Source organism: Cydia amplana, chromosome 25, assembly GCF_948474715.1.
Source record: "Cydia amplana chromosome 25, ilCydAmpl1.1, whole genome shotgun sequence".
NCBI classification, from domain to species: domain Eukaryota; kingdom Metazoa; phylum Arthropoda; class Insecta; order Lepidoptera; family Tortricidae; genus Cydia; species Cydia amplana.
Genome location: NC_086093.1, coordinates 1,713,351 through 1,737,477, shown reverse-complemented (window position 1 = coordinate 1,737,477; position 24,127 = coordinate 1,713,351). Strand labels below are relative to the sequence as shown.

The 24,127-nt window shown below is 37.4% G+C and overlaps 1 protein-coding gene across 1 annotated transcript; it reads left to right on the top strand.

Annotated features, from left to right (window-relative positions):
• The first annotated feature begins 453 nt into the window (after nt 1-453).
• On the top strand, nt 454-22,635 carry LOC134659878 (protein C-mannosyl-transferase DPY19L1). Its single transcript, XM_063515585.1, has 12 exons — nt 454-644; nt 2,146-2,396; nt 3,113-3,321; nt 4,264-4,321; nt 6,870-6,989; nt 8,100-8,759; nt 15,712-15,905; nt 16,402-16,508; nt 16,916-17,078; nt 20,517-20,642; nt 22,206-22,364; nt 22,467-22,635. Exons 1-12 carry the CDS (start codon nt 545-547, stop codon nt 22,633-22,635), a joined length of 2,316 nt encoding a protein of 771 aa, XP_063371655.1. The 5' UTR covers nt 454-544.
• Nucleotides 22,636-24,127: the final 1,492 nt, after the last annotated feature.

The following is a 24,127-nucleotide window of genomic DNA, read 5'->3' as shown; positions in this document are numbered from 1 at the left end:
GATTCATGAAATTGGTAATTAAAGAGTAGCAAACTTTATAAACGCTGTTTGAGATTCCACAGGTAAATAATGTTTGTACATATGTTGTACATGCTGCATGTTGACATCACTATCATACGATCGTATGCAAATGTGGCGCCATCTTATTTTTGTATTTTAAACTGTTTTCTTAAATAGATTATTTTAAAGAAATTTGTGTTTAACCATCGCGCTAAAATAGAATCATGCTTAAACATGGATGTTACATGCATAAAGTGACATTAACTGTTACTCTTTTTTTTTAATCTATTTTTTCGAGGAAAACTTTGCTCGAGATCTAAAACACAGATGTCACTGTTGTCAAAACTGAGTACCTAACAGCAATGTATTGTTGTATGCATTTTCCCCTGTTTGATTTAAAAGCTATATATCAGTCACATCAGTGACATTGACATTCTGACATTCATTCATTAGTGTCAAATCGTCCATCAAATACAATAAAAATCACCTGATATTTGTTATAATATTTGCTTTGAAAATAAAATGTTTTAAATAAAAACCAGCCATGGAAAAGGAAGAAATTCCGGCTAATGCCGAGAGCGTAAAAAAACCTGTCCGATATTCGGTTGAGAAAATTATACGATACACTTTAGTTGGTCTGATTGGTAAGTAATTATAATTATGTTTGTTTTGAGTCTAATTTAGTTTTTTAGAGAGCCTTGAACTTTGGAGAGCCTTTTCACCTTCTAATCTTATTTGTACATCATCTTCCTCGCGTTGCCCCGGCATTTTTGCCACGGTTCATGGGAGCCTGGGGTCCGCTTGGTAACTAATCCCAGGAATTGGCGTGAGCACTAGTTTTTACAAAAGCGACTGCCATCTGACCTTTTAACCCAGTGGGTAAACTAGAGATTATCCGGTCCGGCCCTTATTGGGATTATTCCGGTTTCCTCACCATGTTTATATGTAAATATCAAATGTATTGTATTGTACTTTTTGCGGCAATGACTTTTTTCACACAAAGATTTCAGACTACATGCTATAGTAAAAGTTATACAACCACCAGAATAAATAATAGTACTAAGTACAGAAGACTCACTCTCTAACAAAACACGTCTGTTACAATCAGCACAGAAATGGCCGCTAGGTGGCGACAGCGCCACGTGCGGCTTATGGCTTTCCCCAAAATTGGGGCCGAACGGATGTACTTTTAGCTACCTGTAGGAAAGCGCCGAAATCGCGGAGTGAGACACGCCTGATACAACTTAGAATAACCTATCCGGTGACACACTTGCCCTTATTGGTCAAATAGCCAAATCACCCCACCCTCCTTTCTTGGCAAAAGCTGGTTTCTCATTGAAGTATAATATCTAAGGACGGGCTAATGGGGCACTAAACATCGTACTAGTTCAGCGGTGCTACCCACGAATTCCAGCCAATCGTGCAGTCTGACGCGACTAGTTTATTTATTTATTTATTTAAACCTTTGGGAAACAAACAGGCAAAAACAACACACATAGTAAATCAGATAACACATTGACAAGCCACACAGTTTCCACTAATGAATAGTAACAGTTATGCTGCTCAGAAGCTAACATTAATACAATTTAAACTTAAACCTATTTTAACATTAATAGAATTTACAACATGCAAAACTCAAATACCTAACTTGAATTATTGAAAAAACACACATAACAACAACATGTAAACGTTGGCAAGTATGATGTAATAATATAATTACTAATGGATATTATTTTTATTATTAACTGTACTTTTTATTGCAGAAACAAACTGTTGTAATGATAAATGAAATATATCTATATCAGCAAATTTTTCATTATAAGTTCTACACGCTCTAGCTAAGAAGCTATTTCTTGCATACGTAGTGCGCCCAAAGTCAATTGCAAAAAGGTTTGTGGAGCGAGTTCGCCGATTAGGACATCAAATCGAAATCTTAGATAAAAGATTAGGTGAATAGTTGCGACCAATAGCGCGCGTAATGCGAACTCGTCAACCAATCGCGCGCGTGATGCGAACTCATCAACCAATCGCGTTGTAGCGGTTTCACACCGCTGTACTGGCCCCTGTCATGCCTCATTATTATTGCCCGTAAAGCCAGTCCCTAGATATCTATGTCAATGTTTCTAATGTAACTCATCATTCCAGCTCTGTCCCTCGGCTATCTCCACTACCTGTACGTCTCAACAATCTTCGAGAACAACTTCAACTTCTCTCATCTCTCGACCATGGAGCGGGAGATCGCACTCCGCACCGAGATGGGCTTCTACTACTCGTACTACAAGACCGTGGTTGAAGAGAGACCGTTCATCGCCGGAGTGTCTAAACTCATGTATGATCGGCTCGTAGAGTTCCCAAAGGAGGTTAATGCGTTTAACAGATTCAACATCGCTCCGGAGGTAAGTTAATACAGTAATCGCTTTAGGCAGGGTTCGAAATTATCCAGTTAATTATAGTATTTGATAATTATCGCGATAAACATTGAATGTTTCTTAAATCCAATTTGTTTAATCCGAAATCAAGCAAAGTTGGTATCCGGCCGGATAGTATATTAAAATATCCGGTATCCAGCCGGATATTAAAATAAGGGCTGGATAGGCCGGATACCGGATAGTAACGGAATATCTGGTGCATCTCTAATTGATACTCCAGCGCTCTGCCAACTGAGCCACAAAGACCTCATAGAGAAAAAAATACATAGATTGCTCACTCAATACATCAGTTTTGGTACCATAAAGACTATTATTTTCATAGTCGACATCTAGCATCGAGTAGCGGAATTATCAGTACTGCTACTTGACACTAGATGTAGCACCGACTGGAAAGTCTTATGTTGTTGAGCATTAGATCTCGATACTAGATGTAGACTGAAAATAATAGTCTTTTTGGTACCAAAACTGATGTATGGAATGAGCACTCTTGTCTTACTATATGTCTCTATGTCTATATCAGCAAATCTTCCACCATATGGTTCTAGGGGTTATTCTAAGCTTAATAGCATCGTTCGCAGACGTTTCTGCTTTTTAAAAATTAATTTAAACTTCACTTTGTAAATTAACTCATGTGTTACTACAACTGTTACTACTACAAATTCAACATTGACAATTTTTTCCAGGTCCTGATAGGAGCGATGTACCGCTACCTAGAACCGTGGTTGAACACCTCGACGTATCGGCAGTGTCACTTGGTGTACCGCGGTGATGAAATAGAACCGGTGCAAAGCTGTGTGGGCCTGGGCGAACCTATTCTGTTTTATTTGGAGGCTGTTTGGTGGTTGGCCGGGTTGTTGGTAGCAGCTCTATTCTTCTCAGCATATAGTTTGAGGTATGTACAGTCACAGAATAAATAATAGTACTAAGTACAGAAGACTCACTCTCTAACAAAACGCGTCTGCTACGATCAGCACAGATATGGCCGCTAGGTGGCGACAGCGCCACGCGCGGCTTATGGCTTTCCCCAAAATTGGGGCCGAACGGATGTACTTTTAGCTACCTGTAGCAAAGCAGAAGTTGCTAAGCGGGCGATGTGTTCAAAATGATCTTGACGCGACTTTATGCATTTCTGTTCTTCTCGGCATATAGTTTGAGGTATGTACAGTCAGCAGCAGAAGTTGCTAAGCGGGCGAAGTGTTCAAAATGATCTTGACGCGACTTTATTGTTAATAGAATAAGTGTCGAGGTAATTTTTAACACCTCGCTCGTTTAGCAACTTCTGCTGCTGACTGTACCTTGTAAAACATGTATAAAACTATGTGGGTATAAAAATATTGTAGGTACCTACGCTTTTTACAGGTCCATACCCAAAGGGAAAAAAACGGGACCCTATTACTAAAACTTCGCTGTCCGTCCGTCTGTCTGTCTGTCTGTCTATCTGTCTATCCGTCTGTCTGTCACCAGGCTGTATCCCATGAACCGTGATAGCTACACAGTTGAAATTTTCACAGATGATGTATTTCTGTTTCTGTTACCGCTATAACAACAAATACTAAAAACAGAATAAAATAAATATTTAAATATACCATACAACAGACGTGTTTTTTTTTGCCGTTTTTTCATAATTAAAAAAAAAAAAAAACATTTATTATCAATTTATCAGGTAACTACAGCCCATAGACACATACCTTACAAACTAACATACATACAATAATAAAAATCTCACAAGCTGAAAAATATTTCGTAATGGTACGGAACCCTTCGTGCGCGAGTCCGACTCGCACTTGGCCGGTTTTATATGATCTGCGATCTAAAATGACCTCTATTGTTACAGCAATAGCGTCCTAGGCGGACTACTAGCCGTTGCGCAGTACTTCGCGAACCATATTGAGGTAAATAAAATAAATGTACTTAAAAAAAAACAACGGGTAGCACTCCGGGAGTGCCGGCAGAAGTGAAAACTCAATTACTACTGCAAAATGTCTGCAGCACTATGTATAATTGAGGTTAACGCCATCTAGCGTTAGTTAGCGTTAATTACTTGAAACCCCTAAGCACATCACTGTTAGTACTCGAGTTATATTAATACCAGTTGGAGCGAAACTCACTAGATGGCATTTAAATCAATAAAGAAAAACTCAATGACATTACATGTAACAGTTTTTCATGTAACGTCATTGAGTTTTTCTTTATTGATTTAAATGCCATCTAAATCTTACGGTCACGTGATCGTCTTACGCTGTCTCGAGTTTAATATTTTTTCCCCACCTCAAAAATTGCACAGCGCCGCTAAAGAAGTTTTCACTTCAAAAATCTGAACGAATAACAAGTTACTGTTAACAGTTATTTACGATACAAGTGCGAAAAGTGGGAACTTCGCAACGAGTGGTTACATTAAAAGACAACCGAAGGGAGTGTTTTAAATCGACACGAGTTGCTAAATTCGCACGTGTACTGTACAACGTTTTACAGTACATATGGCCCATAAAATTTTCGACATAGGCACGGAAAGTGCTTATTCCCGAACTAGTGCGGGAAATAGCACTTTCCGTGCGTATGTCTAAAATTTAAACTGCCATATGCACTGTAAAACGTACGATACACGTGCGAATAGGTACTTCGCAACTCGTGTCGATTTAAAACACTCCCTTCGGTTGTGTTTTAAAATTCGGCACTCGTTGCAAATTTCTCGCACTATTTTCACTATTTTTCGCACTTATATCGTAAATTCACTATTTTGATACACACTCTTATTGTCGATTGTACTTTGCATATTGACATTATCATAGATAAATATAGTAAGACAAGAGTGCTCACTCCATACATCAGTTAGACTATTAATTTCAGTGTCTACATCTAGCATCGAGTAGCGGAACTATCAGTACTGCTACTTGACAATAGATGTAGCACCGACCGGAAAGACTTATCTCAACAGCATAAGACTTTCCGGTCGGTGCTACATCTATTGTCAAGTAGCAGTTTCTTTATTGATAGTTCCGCTACTCGATGCTAGATGCTAATAGTCTTTTGGTACTAAAACTGATGTATGGAGTGAGCAATCTATGTATTTTTTTCTCTATGTCCATACATAATGTTGAGTAAATAAACGCATTTCATTTCATATCAAGTACTTCTCGGGATTGTTCAAATGAGCAATGCGCTTGTTTTCAAATTTTTCCAACGTGTTTACGATTTTCCACAAAGGAATTCCTTTGGCTACCTTCCGACTACATCAGATGAGCTCCATGTTAGCATTATTACGTTGTCATCGGAAATACCGAAGTATGCCAAACAGACAGTGTTGTGTATGGCGCTTATTAACACGCTTTTATAGGTCGACCTATATGTAACTATGTAATGGACGCAACCTAATTGTGTTAGGGATTTTTAGAATTGTCTCGATGAGTATTAGTTGTCTGTCGTAAGAAAAGTACAGTTAGCGATAAAAGCGTGTACCAAAAAAGAATTTTTTGCCAAAAATTTATTTTTAGGCTTAAAGACTCGAGCTCTCAAGACTCGTTAGTCTTGAAGACTCGAATAATGACTCATCTTGACTTTGACAATTGTATTTATTACGATGTAAGAAATCGTCTTTGCCGCCTTTGAGGCGTTAAGCCTCGAGAGTCTTAAGGGGACTGTTAATCAGTGGGCCCCTTTAAGGGTTCGAGTCTTTAAGCCTCGAAATGAGCGTTATTCACTACACTACAAACAGATCAATCAGACACCGATATGTGGTTCTAAAAGATACAAGATTTGAAGCGATTAATAGGGTATTTGTCTACTAGTCAAATCAGTGTTTTATTTCGAACTGTCGAAACGATTTTGCTTCTATGGAATTTATATGAAACACTAGCATGTGACGTCACAATCATATAACCTACTCTTTATAGTCTTATACGGGTTTTAAAATAGAAATTGTGTCTAAAAATAACTGCTGTCTACGTTTTTCTATTAATCTTCTGGTGCTGTATGTCATGTATGGTGTAATATGTAGTTATTTACGATACAAGTGCGGAAAAGAGGAAATTCGAAACGAGTGGCGATAAATTAAAACAGTGTTTTAAATCGACACGAGTTGCGAATTACCTATTCGCACGTGTATCGTACAACGTTTATTTACAGCACATATGGCACTATAAATTTTCGACATACGCACGGAAAGTGCTATTTCCCGCACTAGTTCCTAGTTCGAATAGTTCGGGAAAGTAGCACCATATGTACTGTAAAATAATTTATTTTAAATACAGTCAAATACCCTATTACATCACACAAAATTTCGATTTTTTTAGTAGTAATACGTACCTACTGTCACACTTGGGTTTCCCCCCCCCCCTGTTGCTGTGACGTACTATGTGGATGAACCCTAGGAACACGGAACGTCCTTATTTTAGTTGAACTTATTACCAATATGTATTTATTGAACTTTTATTTTGTTTTAAGTGTACCCGGGTACAGTGGGCTCCGAACGAGCGAGAAAACATGGCCGCTCCTTTACTACTACTACAGATGGGCCTAGTGGCAACGCAATTGCGTAATGGTCGCACGTACTGCCGTCTACAGGTAAAATGGACCTTATTGTCATAGTAATAAGGTGGCTTATTGCTAGATCTGTCTAGATATTATTGAAAACATGGCCGCTCCGTTACTACTACTACAGATGGGCCTAGTGGCAACGCAATTGCGTAATGGTCGCACGTACTGCCGTCTACAGGTAAAATGGACCTTATTGTCATAGTAATAAGGTGGCTTATTGCTAGATCTGTCTAGATATTGTTGAAAACATGGCCGCTCCTTTATTACTACTACAGATGGGCCTAGTGGCAACGCAATTGCGGAATGGTCGCAATTACTGCCGTCTCCAGGTAAAATGGACCTTATTTACATAATAATAACGTGGCTTATTGCTAGATCTGTCTAGATATTGTTGAAAACATGGCCGCTCCGTTACTACTACTACAGATGGGCCTAGTGGCAACGCAATTGCGTAATGGTCGCACTTACTGCCGTCTACAGGTAAAATGGACCTTATTGTCATAGTAATAAGGTGGCTTATTCCTAGATCTGTCTAGATATTATTGAAAACATGGCCGCTCCGTTACTACTACTACAGATGGGCCTAGTAGCAACGCAATTGCGTAATGGTCGCACGTACTGCCGTCTACAGGTAAAATGGACCTTATTGTCATAGTAATAAGGTGATTTATTGCTAGATCTGTCTAGATATTATTGAAAACATGGCCGCACCGTTACTATGGGCCTAAAAGCAACGCAACTGCGGAATGGTCGCACGTACTGCCGTCTCCAGGTAAAATGGACCTTATTCACATAGTAATAACGTAGCTTATTGCTAGATCTGTCTAGATATTAATGAGAACATGGCCGCTCCTTTAAAAAGAAAAAAAAGTGTCCCTAGGTTTTTTCCCATTCCGTTACCATTTTTTCATAGACTTTGTATGGCGGTTTCGGAATGGAAAGATCGAAATATGTATGGAAATCTTGGGACACTTTTTCTCCTATTAGGATCAAAAGAGCTCATGATTCTGAGTAGAAATAACATAAAAAATCCCAATTTTGAAAAAAAAAAGTGTAGGGGACACTTTAAATAAAGTGACCCTCATGACCAAAATGTTTTTTTTTGTATAAAAGTTTATTAAATCATTTTTTTTTCAGGTGTCAATCTTCATTTTGAACTGCCTCTGTCTCCTATTCTGGCAGTTCTCCCAATTCGTCTTCCTCACACAAACCCTAATTTTCTTCCTAATGGAGCAACTCAGAATAATCGACCTTAAGGCCCTCTGCATCTTCCTCCACTCACACTTCTGCGGTCTCCATATGGCCGTCTTACTGTTACAAGGGAACGATATGCTGAAAACTTCCTTGTACACGTCATTTTTCTTAGTCGTTTCCACGTATTGTTTGTTTTTCAGCTCGTTTAGAATAAAAGTGCAGAATAGGTTCGATCTATTTGTAGAATCTTGGTTAGTTATTCTAAGATTTCTAATAGTAATCACATCATCACTATATTTAAAGCATTTGATAAGCGATTTTCTTGAAATACAAGACGACACTCACGTGTGGGATATATTGTATTCTAAATTCACTAGTTATAAAAATTTTCACACTTTATTATATACTTGTTCGGAAGTATTTGACTTTTTGCCTTTAAGTACTGTTGTGAATATGTGTAAAACATGTTTAATACCTATGGTTGTGTTTGGTGTGTGTGTCCGTGTGTACTCGTGGTTTGGAGAAGAGAAAAAGACTGTGGAAAAGGAGGTTCTAGAAGATGAAGACAGCGGGATAGAAAATAATACAGATAGCAAGGAAAAGGTTCGTATGATTCATCATCTGCCTCGCGTTGTCCCAGTTTGCCATGGCCATAGAGAAATATAGTAAGACAAGAGTGCTCACTCCATACATCAGTTAGACTATTAATTTCAGTGTCTACATCTAGCATCGAGTAGCGGAACTATCAGTTCTGCTACTTGACAATAGATGTAGCACCGACCGGAAAGTCTTATCTCAACAGCATAAGACTTTCCGGTCGGTGGTACATCTATTGTCAAGTAGCAGTACTGATAGTTCCGCTACTCGATGCTAGATCAGGGACCGGAACCGGTTACCTTAACCGGGGTTTTTCATAGGGTTATTTTAGAAGTGGTTATAAAAACCCCTACCATAACGGTAACCGTCTGATAAGGTAACACTTTGATTCGGTAACCGTATCAGATCGAGTTAACCCCTGTTACCGGTAACCGAAATAAAAACCCAGTCGATTCTGTTACCTCATAATAAGGTTTTGAACCAGTTCAAACGATTGTAATCTTTACGCAGACTTAAATTCAACTCATTATTGAATAACCGTGGTTGGCATGGGCGGTCTATGAAGCCTCCAGCACAAACAAGTTTTTTTGCCGGTAACTTCGCTTATTGTCAATTCAAACAATATTGCACTTTGAGTCCTTAAGCTAAAGTTGAAAACATAAGTGAGCGATTACAGTATTATTTTGGAGCGACAGCCGCAGGCAGCGTGGTTATTCCTTTGTTTATCTTTATACCTGTGTGTTCCTATTGTTGTGTTTCGGAGCAATTCTAGTTTAGAAATGTTTAGAAAAGGGGTTGCAAGTAAACAACATCCTATCCTAGTAATATCTGCTATTATTTACATAGTTATATTTTATGCTACTTAGATTATTATTTTTATTTTCGGGTTCACACTTGGTATGTACCTACAGATTAAAGACTGATTTAAAGAAAAATTTTTACCTAACTAGTAATTTTACTGGTACATAGTTAGGTATAATTTATCTTTAGATTCCAGAGAATAGAGATAGAGTGATTAAAAAAAATCACTTTGTGATAAAGATACATGCGCTAGTGGATTGTGGTAGATATTTTACCATTGTTAACAAATGACATATGTACTAGTTATTACGAGCTTATTTTATAATAAGCAATTAAAGTCTATTCTTTATCCGGTAGACTAAAATGACATTTCACAGTATGAAATGAAATGACACATGATGTTCATTCATACTATGAAATGTCATTTTAGTCTACCGAATAAAAAAATAGACTTTAGTTTAAAATGTTTTCATATGCGGTGAGTTTGTATGAGCTAAAAGCCGTAATTTACCTTGTACCGCTTAATGCAGCGATCAGAAAATATATATCTATAGCAGTGATAAATAAACTTATTTTAATACTTCAAATCTTTCATTAATACCAGAATTCATTATATTTATTGGGTATCTATAACATTGCTAGGTGAAATAGTTTTGTTTAAATTAAATAGATACATACATACTTAGTAAGCAGTGTTGGTCATTCAAGAATAAAATCATTATTTAAATAAGAATTCCTAAGAATAAAATCATGTCGATTTTATTCCCGTCAAAATTATTTAAATAAATTTGATCGGAAATAATTAGTATGTGAAAAAATTGAATAAGAATAATTCTTAATCAAATAAATGTAATCCCATCAAAAACATTACATGTAAAAAGGTGCAAGTCTCGCAACGCTTTTACTACAAAAAAGTTTTGAGATGTAATGTGAAACCAAGTCGGTTATTTTAATCAGTGCCAGGGGGTGTTAAAACCGTATCAATAAGATATCTTTAATTTGTAATACGTATAATGACTTGGCCATCGCACGGCTGCATAATGGCAAAAGGATCATCGTCACCTATTAAAATAATTCTAATTGAACATTACGCTAGCGCTAATTGCAGTTTGAGCATTACACATATTTACGAGTACGGTACGAGTAAAGCATTATGTGCGATTGCCAAGTCATTATATGTATTACAAATTAAAGATATCTTATTGATACGGTTTTAATACCCCCTGGCACTGATTGAAATAACCGACTTGGTTTCACATTACATCTCAAAACTTTTTTGTAGTAAAAGCGTTGCGAGACTTGCACCTTTTTACATGTAATGTTTTTTTAAGGGATCTCATCTCTTTTTGTAGGCAGTCCTTCTTTTCGGGTACTCATACCCATACTATGTATACACATATCATAACTAAATATATCTTCATTTATGAACTGCAACAGTAAATTTGTAATATCATATATTTATATGGGATTACAAACTTACTTATGCAGTTCTTAGATCTTTAAAACGTGAGTGATATTGCAATATTTTTAGGTGTACCCTTTATGTGGCCATTAAATCCTAACTCTGTACCAAATTTCAGCTCTCTGAGTTTATGGGAAGTACTAGTTCTATTCTGATGATCATGAGTGAATGAGTGTCATAAATGCGAAACTTTGCTTTCGCTTAACTTCGGAACTAAATGACCTACAGACTTGAAATTGGATTTTAAGTATGTGATTATAACTTACTGGATGACGAAAATTTCTGCGTTCTGGTCTTATCCAGAGGTTCTCAAATAGGGGCCTGAAAATGCGGCGAAATGGTTCCAGTAAAGGATGGTACGGCAGTGTTTGCTTCGCGCTCGACTTGGCGGGGGCACTGCCGTGCCCCAAGATCATGATTTTATATTCTAAATAATATTCCTAGATTAAACATGCAGTCTGGGTGCCGTATAGGCGTTACGTATAGATAGAAGTAAATTAGACAAGAAACTACTATGTTTCTTGTCTAATTTATACCTGATTTTATGCAATAAAATCTTACAAATTTAATTTACTGCCGCATAGTCTTGGTATTGGACGATACCCGTATTTCTTTTAATGTGATCTAAATCATCAGGTACAATTCAGCTGCTATGAATAAAAAAAACCGGCCATGTGCGAGTCTGACTAGCGCAGGAAGGGTTCCGCACCATTACGCAAAAACCAACAAAAAAATAACGTTTGTTGTATGGGAGCCCCACTTAGATATTTATTATATGCTGTTTTTAGTATTTGTTGTAATAGCAACAATAGAAATTCATTATTTGTGAAAATTTCAACTGCCTAGCTATCATGGTTCATGAGATACAGCCTGGTGACAGACAGATGGACAGCGGAGTCTTAGTAATAGGGTCCCGTTTATACCCTTTGGGTACGGAACCCTAAGAAAGATGTTTTTAAAGGTAGGATAAGGAATGGCTCGATATGGTGTATTCCTATTTCTCCCCGCCGGGCACAGATGGGAATAGGCGCTTCATTTAAATCATTCCCATATATCCCCGCCTCATGTATCGCGGCGGTCACGTTGGGCAGGAACAAATGGGGAAAATACTCATGTTTATTTTCTGTTTTCGAATTATGTTTAGTATGTGGTTTCAGTGTCCGAGTTACTACCAAGACTTATGGTGTTTTTAAAAGTTCTTCTGATATTTAAAATTTGCATTTATTATTTAGACGGAAATTAACAGATATTAATATCGTTTGACACAACGCTTGCCGCACGTGTTTAGCAAATGCTGACAAAGAATTCACCACGCCACGACTTAATCCTATTGTTATTACCAATGAGTAATAAATGACGGTCTCAAGTGGAAACACGCCTGCAACTTTCTGCAAATCTAGTGATAAGCGTAGGACTCTTTTCTTACCTGCAGTAATTTACTATCTCATTCACTTTCCGTAGGTGTGAAAGAGATAGCACACGTATGACCTCAAGGCTGATAGGAATCATAAACAAAATACATACATACTTAATACGCAAAGAAATATACATTGAACCATCATAATTATAATTTCGCAGTTTACTTTATATGTAGCTTCATTATAAAATTATCATCACCGTTTCGAAGACTTCAAAAAATGTACCTATCTATCACAATAAAATCTTTTACGCTAAAAAAAAAATCAAATCAATCCGACCATTGAAAAGAGGGGTGAAATTGAAGTGGATTATGTATTGTATATTTAAACACGTATCATCGTTGTTTCTTATTTATTAATAAAGAATACATGTTTTTGGTGCAAATCTAAATAGAAAAGTCACACTCTTTTAATATGTCAATGTTTTAAATGTATAAAATCAATATAACTAAACGGAGAAGGTTTTAATACCGAACATTCATTTTACTATCTATCTATAGTTAACATTCTAATTGAATAAAACGTTATTTAGAATAATCCTACACCTGGAATAAATATTCCGTTTTTTATTTTTCATTTAATAAAATAAAAGTGACATGATTTATTAACTTTTATTTTATTCTAAAATAACGAGTGTAAGAATTATTCTTATTCAAATCGATTGGAATAAGAATAAAATGTATGTTCTTATTCTTCTTCTTATTCAAGTTATTTTTAGTCCAACTCTGAGACTTGAGACTTAGTATGCTTTTTACATTCCAACAAAACTTTCTTCTCCAATTCACGGGATTTTTTTAAACCCGAAAGAGTAAAAGGAATTAAGTAGTAATGTATGTAGTATAAAAATGCAAGCTATATCAATATAAGCCAGAAACCCAGAACGCCTGAATTAAAACTTGGGAACATTTAACTATATACCTAAAGGAAAATACGTCAGGTCTTCTAAATGTTTAATAGAGTAAAAAAAAATGTTTAACAATAAAATTAAATAAATAAATGCTTATGACAAAAATTAATGAACAATGGTTAGGTTAGGTTTAATAAACAAAATTAATAAAATAAATAAAATAAATAAAATAAATAAAATAAATAAAATAAATAAAATAAATAAAATAAATAAAATAAATAAAATAAATAAAATAAATAAAATAAATAAAATAAATAAAATAAATAAAATAAATAAAATAAATAAAATAAATAAAATAAATAAAATAAATAAAATAAATAAAATAAATAAAATAAATAAAATAAATAAAATAAATAAAATAAATAAAATAAATAAAATAAATAAATAAAATAAATAAAATAAATAAAATAAATAAAATAAATAAAATAAATAAAATAAATAAAATAAATAAAATAAATAAAATAAATAAAATAAATAAAATAAATAAAATAAATAAAATAAATAAAATAAATAAAATAAATAAAATAAATAAAATAAATAAAATAAATAAAATAAATAAAATAAATAAAATAAATAAAATAAATAAAATAAATAAAATAAATAAAATAAATAAAATAAATAAATAAAATAAAATAAATAAAATAAATAAAATAAATAAAATAAATAAAATAAATAAAATAAATAAATAAAATAAATAAAATAAAGTAAATAAAGTAAATAAAGTAAATAAAGTAAATAAAGTAAATAAAGTAAATAAAGTAAATAAAGTAAATAAAGTAAATAAAGTAAATAAAGTAAATAAAGTAAATAAAGTAAATAAAGTAAATAAAGTAAATAAAGTAAATAAAGTAAATAAAGTAAATAAAGTAAATAAAGTAAATAAAGTAAATAAAGTAAATAAAGTAAATAAAGTAAATAAAGTAAATAAAGTAAATAAAGTAAAGTAAGTAAAGTAAGTAAAGTAAGTAAATGAAGTAAATGAAGTAAATGAAGTAAATGAAGTAAATGAAGTAAATGAAGTAAATGAAGTAAATGAAGTAAATGAAGTAAATGAAGTAAATGAAGTAAATGAAGTAAATGAAGTAAATGAAGTAAATGAAGTAAATGAAGTAAATGAAGTAAATGAAGTAAATGAAGTAAATGAAGTAAATGAAGTAAATAAAGTAAATAAAGTAAATAAAATAAATAAAATAAATAAAATAAATAAACTAAAATTAATACAATAAATACAATATATACAATAAATATTATAAATAAAATTAATAAAATTAACAAAATTAATAACAAATAAAATGAATGAAATAAGTAAAATAAACAAAATAAAAAAATAAACAAAATAAGTAAAATAAACAAAAACATTAAAATAAGCAAAATTAAGAAAATTGACAAAAATAACAAAATAAACTATTATAAAATATGTAGTTAAGTTAGTTAGTATTTGACTGACGGCACATCACTAAATACGAATGTAGCAAACCAATAAGCAACCGATAATAAAGGTTACCATAACTGAATAAAAACCGGTTAAAAACCCCTAACAAAAACCCTAACGCGATGGGGTTTTGAGATTAACTCGGTTAACGGTTAAGGTTACCGTTTCAATAAGCTTACCGTTACAATCAGGTAACAGTATGATAGGGTTACCGAATGATAAGGTAACCGAATTGATTGGGTTACCGAATGGATAGGATTAAGCGTAAAGAGGGGTTTTCCGGTCCTTGTGCTAGATGCTAATAGTCTTTTTGGTACTAAAACTGATGTATGGAGTGAGCAATCTATGTATTTTTTTCTCTATGGCCATGGCTCATGGGAGCCTGAGGTCCGCTTGGCAACTAATCCCAAGAATTGGCATAGGTACTAGTTTTTACGAAAGCGACTACCATCTGACCTTTCAACATAAGGCTAAACTAGACCTTATTGGGATTAGTCCGGTTTCCCCACGATGTTTTCCTTCACCGAAAAGCGACTGGTAAATATCATATTTCGTACATAAGTTCCGAAAAACTCATTGGTACGAACCGGGGTTTGAACCCGCGACCTCCGGATTGCAATTAACCTTTTCGACGCCGTGTCAAACACAAAAGCTGTCACGCTGACGCCACGCCACGTCACCGAAGTGTCAAAACTGAAATTGAACGTTATGCATATGCACGTAGGTCGATGTTGCTCTGTGGTCTGTGCCGATTAATTGGTCTTTGGCGTTTAACCTGCGGTGCGGATATATCGGTCATTGGCGTCCAAAAGGTTAAAACACTCCGTTCGGTCGTGTTTTAATTTATCGCCACTCGATTTTCGATTTTCCTCTTTTCCGCACTTGTATCCTAAATAACTATTTTGTGTATACTATACTATAGATGTTTTCTATTGCAGAACGACGTAGAAATGGACATGACCGATTCCACAGTGAGTTATATGCGTCGGCTCAAAGTTGAGCCAGCCGTGGTGTACCAAGTGGCTCAATTGTGTGTGTTCGCGATCCTAGCGGCTCTAGTTATGCGGCTCAAACTTCTGTTGGGTATGCAGTTGTGCGTTGTGAGCGCTCTCGCCGTAAACGCTAACCACAAGTACGTATCTAAGTCAGTATACCACAACACACAGTATATTTGCCCTGCCTGTTAAGCCGCTGTCCTGGGTTCGAATCCTGGTAAGGGCATTTATTTGTGTGATTAACATAGATATTTGTTCTTGAGTCTTGGGTGTTTTCTATGTATTTATGTATTTGTATATTATATATATCGTTGTTTGAGTACCCACAACACAAGCCTTCTTGAGCTTACTGTGGGACTTAGTCAATCTGTGTAAGAATGTCCTATAATATTTATTCTTTATTTATTTATTATTATACCAAGTGGCTCAATAGGGTATTTACAAATTTTTATGAATGATATCAGTCGATCAGGTTTGTTTTTTGCGTAATAGTACGGAACCCTTCGCGCGCGAGTCCGACTCGCACTTGGCCGGTTTTTTTTTCTTTTTGTTTGGCATTTGTCGATGTACGATAAGGCGTAATAATAAAGTTTATAATCGTAAAAAGTATCTAACAGCGTTGTTTTTCAACAGGGTGCCTCTGTCGGTACAAAAATACTTGCCACTGTGCTGGGTGGCGGGCTGCGCTGCGCTTGCGCACCGCCTCAGCGTCAATATGAGCGCTGAAATGTCACATATAGGTAATTTTTTTTTTGATACTTAATGATAACTATAACATGAAACATTAAATAAGCTTAAAAATAATAATACAAACTATCTATAAATAAACTTAAAATAAACGCCTTCTAAATATAACACGGCATCCCAAGTCACTGCCGATGGGCAGTAATAATAATAACTATTTTTTTGATATTGATAACTATCAAAAAAATAGTTATTACGATACAAGTGCGGAAATTAGGAAATTCGCAACGAGTAGTGATGAATTAAAACTCGACCGAAGGGAGTGTTTTAAATCGACACGATTACAACGTTTTACAGTAAATATGGCCATATATACTTTCGACATAAGCACGGAAAGTACTAATTCCCGCACTGGTGCGGAAAAGTAACACTATATGTACCTACTGTAAATGTATATTTTCAGGTGAATTCAGCGATTACCAACAAGAAGAACTCCTCAACTGGATCTCAACAGAGACAGGAGCAAAAGCGGCCTTTGCGGGATCCATGCCCATACTGGCCACAGTCATGCTAGTCACGCGGCGGCCCGTAGTAGCGCATCCACACTACGAGAACAAGGAGGCGAGGTACAATACAATACATTACAATAGTACAATACACAGCCATGCCCATACTGGCCACAGTCATGCTAGTCACGCGGCGGCCCGTAGTGGCGCATCCACACTACGAGAACAAGGAGGCGAGGTACAACACAATACATTACAATAGTACAATACACAGCCATGCCCATACTGGCCACAGTCATGCTAGTCACGCGGCGGCCCGTAGTGGCGCACCCACACTACGAGAATAAGCAGGCGAGGTATAATACAATACAATACAATACAATACAATACAATACAGTACAATACACAGCCATGCCCATACTGGCCACAGTCATGCTAGTCACGCGGCGGCCCGTAGTGGCGCATCCACACTACGAGAACAAGGAGGCGAGGTACAATACAATACATTACAATACAGTACAATACACAGCCATGCCCATACTGGCCACAGTCATGCTAGTCACGCGGCGGCCCGTAGTGGCGCACCCACACTACGAGAATAAGCAGGCGAGGTACAATACAATACAATACAATACAATACAGTACAATACACAGCCATGCCCATACTGGCCACAGTCATGCTAGTCACGCGGCGGCCCGTAGTGGCGCATCCACACTACGAGAACAAGGAGGCGAGGTACAATACAATACATTACAATACAGTACAATACACAGCCATGCCCATACTGGCCACAGTCATGCTAGTCACGCGGCGGCCCGTAGTGGCGCACCCACACTACGAGAATAAGCAGGCGAGGTACAATACAATACAATACAATACAATACAGTACAATACACAGCCATGCCCATACTGGCCACAGTCATGCTAGTCACGCGGCGGCCCGTAGTGGCGCATCCACACTACGAGAACAAGGAGGCGAGGTACAATACAATACATTACAATACAGTACAATACACAGCCATGCCCATACTGGCCACAGTCATGCTAGTCACGCGGCGGCCCGTAGTGGCGCACCCACACTACGAGAATAAGCAGGCGAGGTACAATACAATACAATACAATACAATACAGTACAATACACAGCCATGCCCATACTGGCCACAGTCATGCTAGTCACGCGGCGGCCCGTAGTGGCGCATCCACACTACGAGAACAAGGAGGCGAGGTACAATACAATACATTACAATACAGTACAATACACAGCCATGCCCATACTGGCCACAGTCATGCTAGTCACGCGGCGGCCCGTAGTGGCGCATCCACACTACGAGAACAAGGAGGCGAGGTACAATACAATACATTACAATACAGTACAATACACAGCCATGCCCATACTGGCCACAGTCATGCTAGTCACGCGGCGGCCCGTAGTGGCGCACCCACACTACGAGAATAAGCAGGCGAGGTACAATACAATACAATACAATACAATACAGTACAATACACAGCCATGCCCATACTGGCCACAGTCATGCTAGTCACGCGGCGGCCCGTAGTGGCGCATCCACACTACGAGAACAAGGAGGCGAGGTACAATACAATACATTACAATACAGTACAATACACAGCCATGCCCATACTGGCCACAGTCATGCTAGTCACGCGGCGGCCCGTAGTGGCGCACCCACACTACGAGAATAAGCAGGCGAGGTACAATACAATACAATACAATACAATACAATACAGTACAATACACAGCCATGCCCATACTGGCCACAGTCATGCTAGTCACGCGGCGGCCCGTAGTGGCGCATCCACACTACGAGAACAAGGAGGCGAGGTACAATACAATACATTACAATACAGTACAATACACAGCCATGCCCATACTGGCCACAGTCATGCTAGTCACGCGGCGGCCCGTAGTGGCGCACCCACACTACGAGAATAAGCAGGCGAGGTACAATACAATACAATACATTACAATACAGTACAATACACAGCCATGCCCATACTGGCCACAGTCATGCTAGTCACGCGGCGGCCCGTAGTGGCGCATCCACACTACGAGAATAAGCAGGCGAGGTACAATACAATACAATACATTACAATACAGTACAATACACAGCCATGCCCATACTGGCCACAGTCATGCTAGCCACGCGGCGGCCCGTAGTGGCGCACCCACACTACGAGAACAAGGAGGTGAGGTACAATACAATACAATACAGTACAATACACAGCCATGCCCATACTGGCCACTGTCATGCTAGTCACGCGGCGGCCCGTAGTGGCGCATCCACACTACGAGAATAAGGAGGCGAGGTACAATACAATACAGTACAATACACAGCCATGCCCATACTGGCCACAGTCGTGCTAGTCACGCGGCGGCCCGTAGTGGCGCACCCACACTACGAGGATAAGGAGACGAGGTACAATACAATACAATACAGTACAATACACAGCCATGCCCATACTGGCCACAGTCATGCTAGTCACGCGGCGGCCCGTAGTGGCGCATCCTCACTACGAGAATAACGAGGCGAGGTACAATACAATACAATACAGTACAATACACAGCCATGCCCATACTGGCCACAGTCATGCTAGCCACGCGGTGGCCCGTAAAGTGTCATTCAATAGAACTTGCTAACTTTGTAAACAAAAGTTACTAGTAAATTGACATTTAGTGTCAATTTTAGTATGGCGGTTTGTTTACATAGTTAGCAAGTTCTATTGAATGACATTTTAGTGGCGCATCCACACTACGAGAATAAGGAGGCAAGGTACAATACAATACAATATAATACAATACAATATAATATAAATACTCTATATTGCATTTTTTTAACCGCCGACCCAAAAAGAGACCCATTATATGAGTAAGATGCGTAAAATGTAAGACAATTTCGTTCTTAAAATTTGACATGTAAACGAGATGGTGATGTACATACATTTTGCGGTAACTCTGTCAATAAAAACCGGCCAAGTGCGAGTCGGACTCGCGCACGGAGGGTTCCGCACCATCAACAAAAAATAGAGCAAAACAAGCAAAAAAACGGTCACCCATCCAAGTACTGACCCCGCCCGACGTTGCTTAAATTCGGTCAAAAATCACGTTTGTTGTATGGGAGCCCCACTTAAATCTTTATTTTATTCTGTTTTTAGTATTTGTTGTTATAGCGGCAACAGAAATACATCATCTGTGATGTAAATTTATTAAAATAATACACATTTTTTTTAATAAAATTATTAAAAAAAATGTAAATTTCAACTGTCTAGCTATCACGGTTCGTGAGATACAGCCTGGTGACAGACGGACGGACGGACGGACAGCGGAGTCTTAGTAATAGGGTCCCGTTTTTACCCTTTGGGTACGGAACCCTAAAAATCGACGTTTGACAATTCAGCGACCTCGATACAAATGGCGCAGTGCAGCGCCATCTGTTTTGGATGTCGAACTAAGGGGCACGTTTTTTTCTTAGACTTTACCTCTCTATTACAATTATCTTTGCCCAGAAATGGGATTTCTTAGTGTCTATTTTTTTTTTCAGAGCCCGCGCTTACGCCGTATATAAAACGTATGGAAAATTCACAACCGATGATCTGTATAAAGAGTTGACGGCTCTCAAGGCCATCTACCTCATCGTCGAGAACAAGTACTGCTACGGCAGGACTCGGTAATACCATAGAGAAAAAAATACATAGAGTGCTCACTCCATACATCAGTTTTAGTACCAAAAAGACTATTAGCATCTAGCATCGAGTAGCGGAACTATCAGTACTGCTACTTGACAATAGATGTAGCACCGACCGGAAAGTCTTATGCTGTTGAGATAAGACTTTCCGGTCGGTGCTACATCTATTGTCAAGTAGCGGTACTGATAGTTCCGCTACTCGATGCTAGATGTAGACACTGAAATTAATAGTCTGAACTGATGTATGGAGTGAGCACTCTTGTCTTACTATCTCTCTATGGTAATACAATACAATACAATACAATACAATATATTTATATCAGACCACGTCCATAGTGTTGGTGCACCGATTTTATCACTATTCTCCTATAGACAAATTCATTCTTGATTTTCGTGAATATATATGTACCTAAACATAAGACTTTCCCATGTCCTGATCAAATCCATACTATACAGGGTGTCTCTGACTATGGGGCTTTAAATCCAGGGCTCGATTCTACTCGCTAAACTGAGCTAAGTACTTTTATTATGGCACCAACCCCGAAATCCCGAATTATTTTTTTACTTTTTCATACATTTTGGCTAATCAAATGTCGACGTTTATGGAAAAGCCAAAAATTTTTCCCCGATTTTAGGGTTGGTCCCATAGTAAAAGCAGCTCAGTTTAGAGAGTAAAATCAAGCCCTGGATTTAAAGCCCCATGGTCAGAGACACCATGTATATCCATACTAATATTGTAAATGCGAAAGTGTGTCTGTCTGTCTGTCTGTTACTTCTTCACGCTTAAACCGCTGAACGGATTTAGTTTAAATTTGGCATAGAGATAGTTTGAGTCCCGGGGAAGGACATATGATAGTTTTTATGTCGGAAGTCATCCCTAAAGAGGGTGAAAAGGGGAGTGGCAATGAGAAAATTAATGAATTGCCTGGTAATTGGTGTAAGCAATTAAGCATATTATGCTCAAAACTATTGCCATTACATTTTATCCAGGCGCTATACTTACTCTTACTGCTGGAACGAATTCCACGCAGACGAAGTTGCGGGCAAAAGTTAGTAAATAAATAATTATAAAAAAAATCTATATTTTGTCAAAGGACTGTCTCATTTCAAACATAGACAGAGTTAATCATACTATCTTTGTTTTACACTAGTACTAGCACCCAAAAGAAAAGGATGAGTATAGTTTTTTTTGTTCTTAATTACTGACAAATTGGTTTGACCATATAGAAATATAGTAAGACTGTAAGATTATAAGTAGTAAGATTGTAAGTTAAGTAAGTTCACACTATTAATTTCAGTGTCTACATCTAGCATCGAGTAGCGGAACTATCAGTACTGCTACTTGACAATAGATGTAGCACCAACCGGAAAGTCTTATCTCAACAGCATAAGACTTTCCGGTCGGTGCTACATCTATTGTCAAGTAGCAGTACTGATAGTTCCGCTACTCGATGCTAGATGCTAATAGTCTTTTTAGTAGTAAAACTGATGTATGGAGTGAGCACTCTATGTATTTTTTCTCTATGGTTTGACCAACTATAACAGGCAAGGCTGCTCGTTCGAGGACATCTGGGAGTCGGAGTACCCAGGGAGGCGCGGGCCGCGCGCCTGCCACGCGCTGCTACAGGGGACCCAGGACCACTTCTACCCCGTGTTCCGGAACAACCACTACGCCGTGTTCCGGCTCCACGACTACAGTGTCAGGTACTATCCCATCTGCTACATGACGAATAGTAACGGACCTAAAATAGGTCCTTGAGGCACTCCCATAGTGCTGTGGTCTACACAATCGAAAGCTTTAGATAGGTCGCACAAAACTACCGCCTGCCACGCGCTGCTACAGGGGACCCAGGACCACTTCTACCCCGTGTTCCGGAACAACCACTACGCCGTGTTCCGGCTCCACGACTACAGTGTCAGGTACTGTCCCATCAGATACATGACGAATAGTAACGGACCTAAAACAGGTCCTTGAGGCACTCCCATAGTGCTGTGGTCTACACAATTGAAAGCTTTAGATAGGTCGCACAAAACTACCCCGTGTTCCGGAACAACCACTACGCCGTGTTCCGGCTCCACGACTACAGTGTCAGGTACTGTTCTATTCTGGACATTAAAATACATTAACATTACTGGACCTAAAACAGGTCCTTGTTGAGGCACTCCCATAGTGCTGTGTGGTCTACACAATCGAAAGCTTTAGATAGGTCGCACAAAACTACTGAGCTGGTTCTGCATAATGAGAATAGGGAATATTACGCGAAACTCTGCGTAGGGTAGCCACTACTATTATTCACAATCTGAGGTCTAGGTTCTATTCTGGTCATTAAAATACATTAATATTACTGGACCTAAAACAGTTCCTCGTGGTACTCCATTCTACGATGTCATCTTGGACGCATCAATGACATACACGAGGCCTAAAACTGATCCTTGTGGTACTCCGATGCAGTGCTTACAAAATCAAAAACTTCTCATTTCGGTTTCTCAGGTCTTTTGACTTGACCTTTTGATATTTATGTGCTTGATATGATTTAATGAGGTCTAACACAAGTCCTTTGATCTATTTAGGTTTTAAAAACACTGTGGTTTACACAATCTAAAGCTTTAGATAGGTCGCACAAAACTACTGAGCTGATTCTGAAGAATGGGAATTCAATGCATTCGTTTTTATGACACTTGTAAAGGTTTTAACCAATTTAAAAAGTGGAGATTTTTTTTGCGAAAAGCTTTGCTTGTAAATAATTAGTTTTATAGTATATTTGTTTCTTTTTCAGGTACATGCCTCGTAGCTTTGACACTTGACAGCCGGCCGGGATCGACGATCTGGCCACGCACCAGTTAGAGTGAGACGCGTCTATCATTCTCTCTTTCTCAAGGGCATAGTGAATAAGTGTTAATATTTTTAAAGGACTAACTATGAAAATAATTCTTAAGTGTTACAATTTATCTATAGCCAAATTTGATGTAGAAGATTAGTTGTAAAAAAGTCGTCGTTTTTTCAAGTCTCGCCCGAGTCGGTGAATTTTTCAACTTTTTATTTATTTGCAAAAATGTTGAATATGTTTTTTTCAACCTACTTACTATCCTAAGGGTGTTACCACACCAAAGCCATCGATCGATTGGTGTAGTAACACCCTAAGATCGTTCCGACTTTGTCAGTAATGGACGCTTCACACCAGAGAGGTGTCACATTCACATGTGCGTACTAAGGCGCGTAAATTATTGCGAAATATAAAATTTGACACCTCAAATACTAATTTTGTGAAATATTTTGAGTTGAAATTTTACGTAATTTTCTGACTAATTAACTTTTTAATTACTTGTATAAAGTTGTGTATAAAAACGCATTTAAGTAAGATTGAATAAGTATTACATATGTTATATTATAATTATATATTTATTTTTGTAAACGGGTCATATGCGGGTTGTCGACAGATTTATAAACAAAATAGTTTTACAGCTTA

Excerpts from the sequence above, each read along its gene's own strand:
- LOC134659878 (XM_063515585.1), top strand. The coding sequence starts at position 545 with ATGGAAAAGGAAGAAATTCCGGCTAATGCCGAGAGCGTAAAAAAACCT. Across the intron at positions 3,322-4,263 it reads TTCTCAGCATATAGTTTGAG|CAATAGCGTCCTAGGCGGAC; the intron begins GTATGTACAGTC and ends CTATTGTTACAG. Across the intron at positions 17,079-20,516 it reads TACGAGAACAAGGAGGCGAG|AGCCCGCGCTTACGCCGTAT; the intron begins GTACAATACAAT and ends TTTTTTTTTCAG.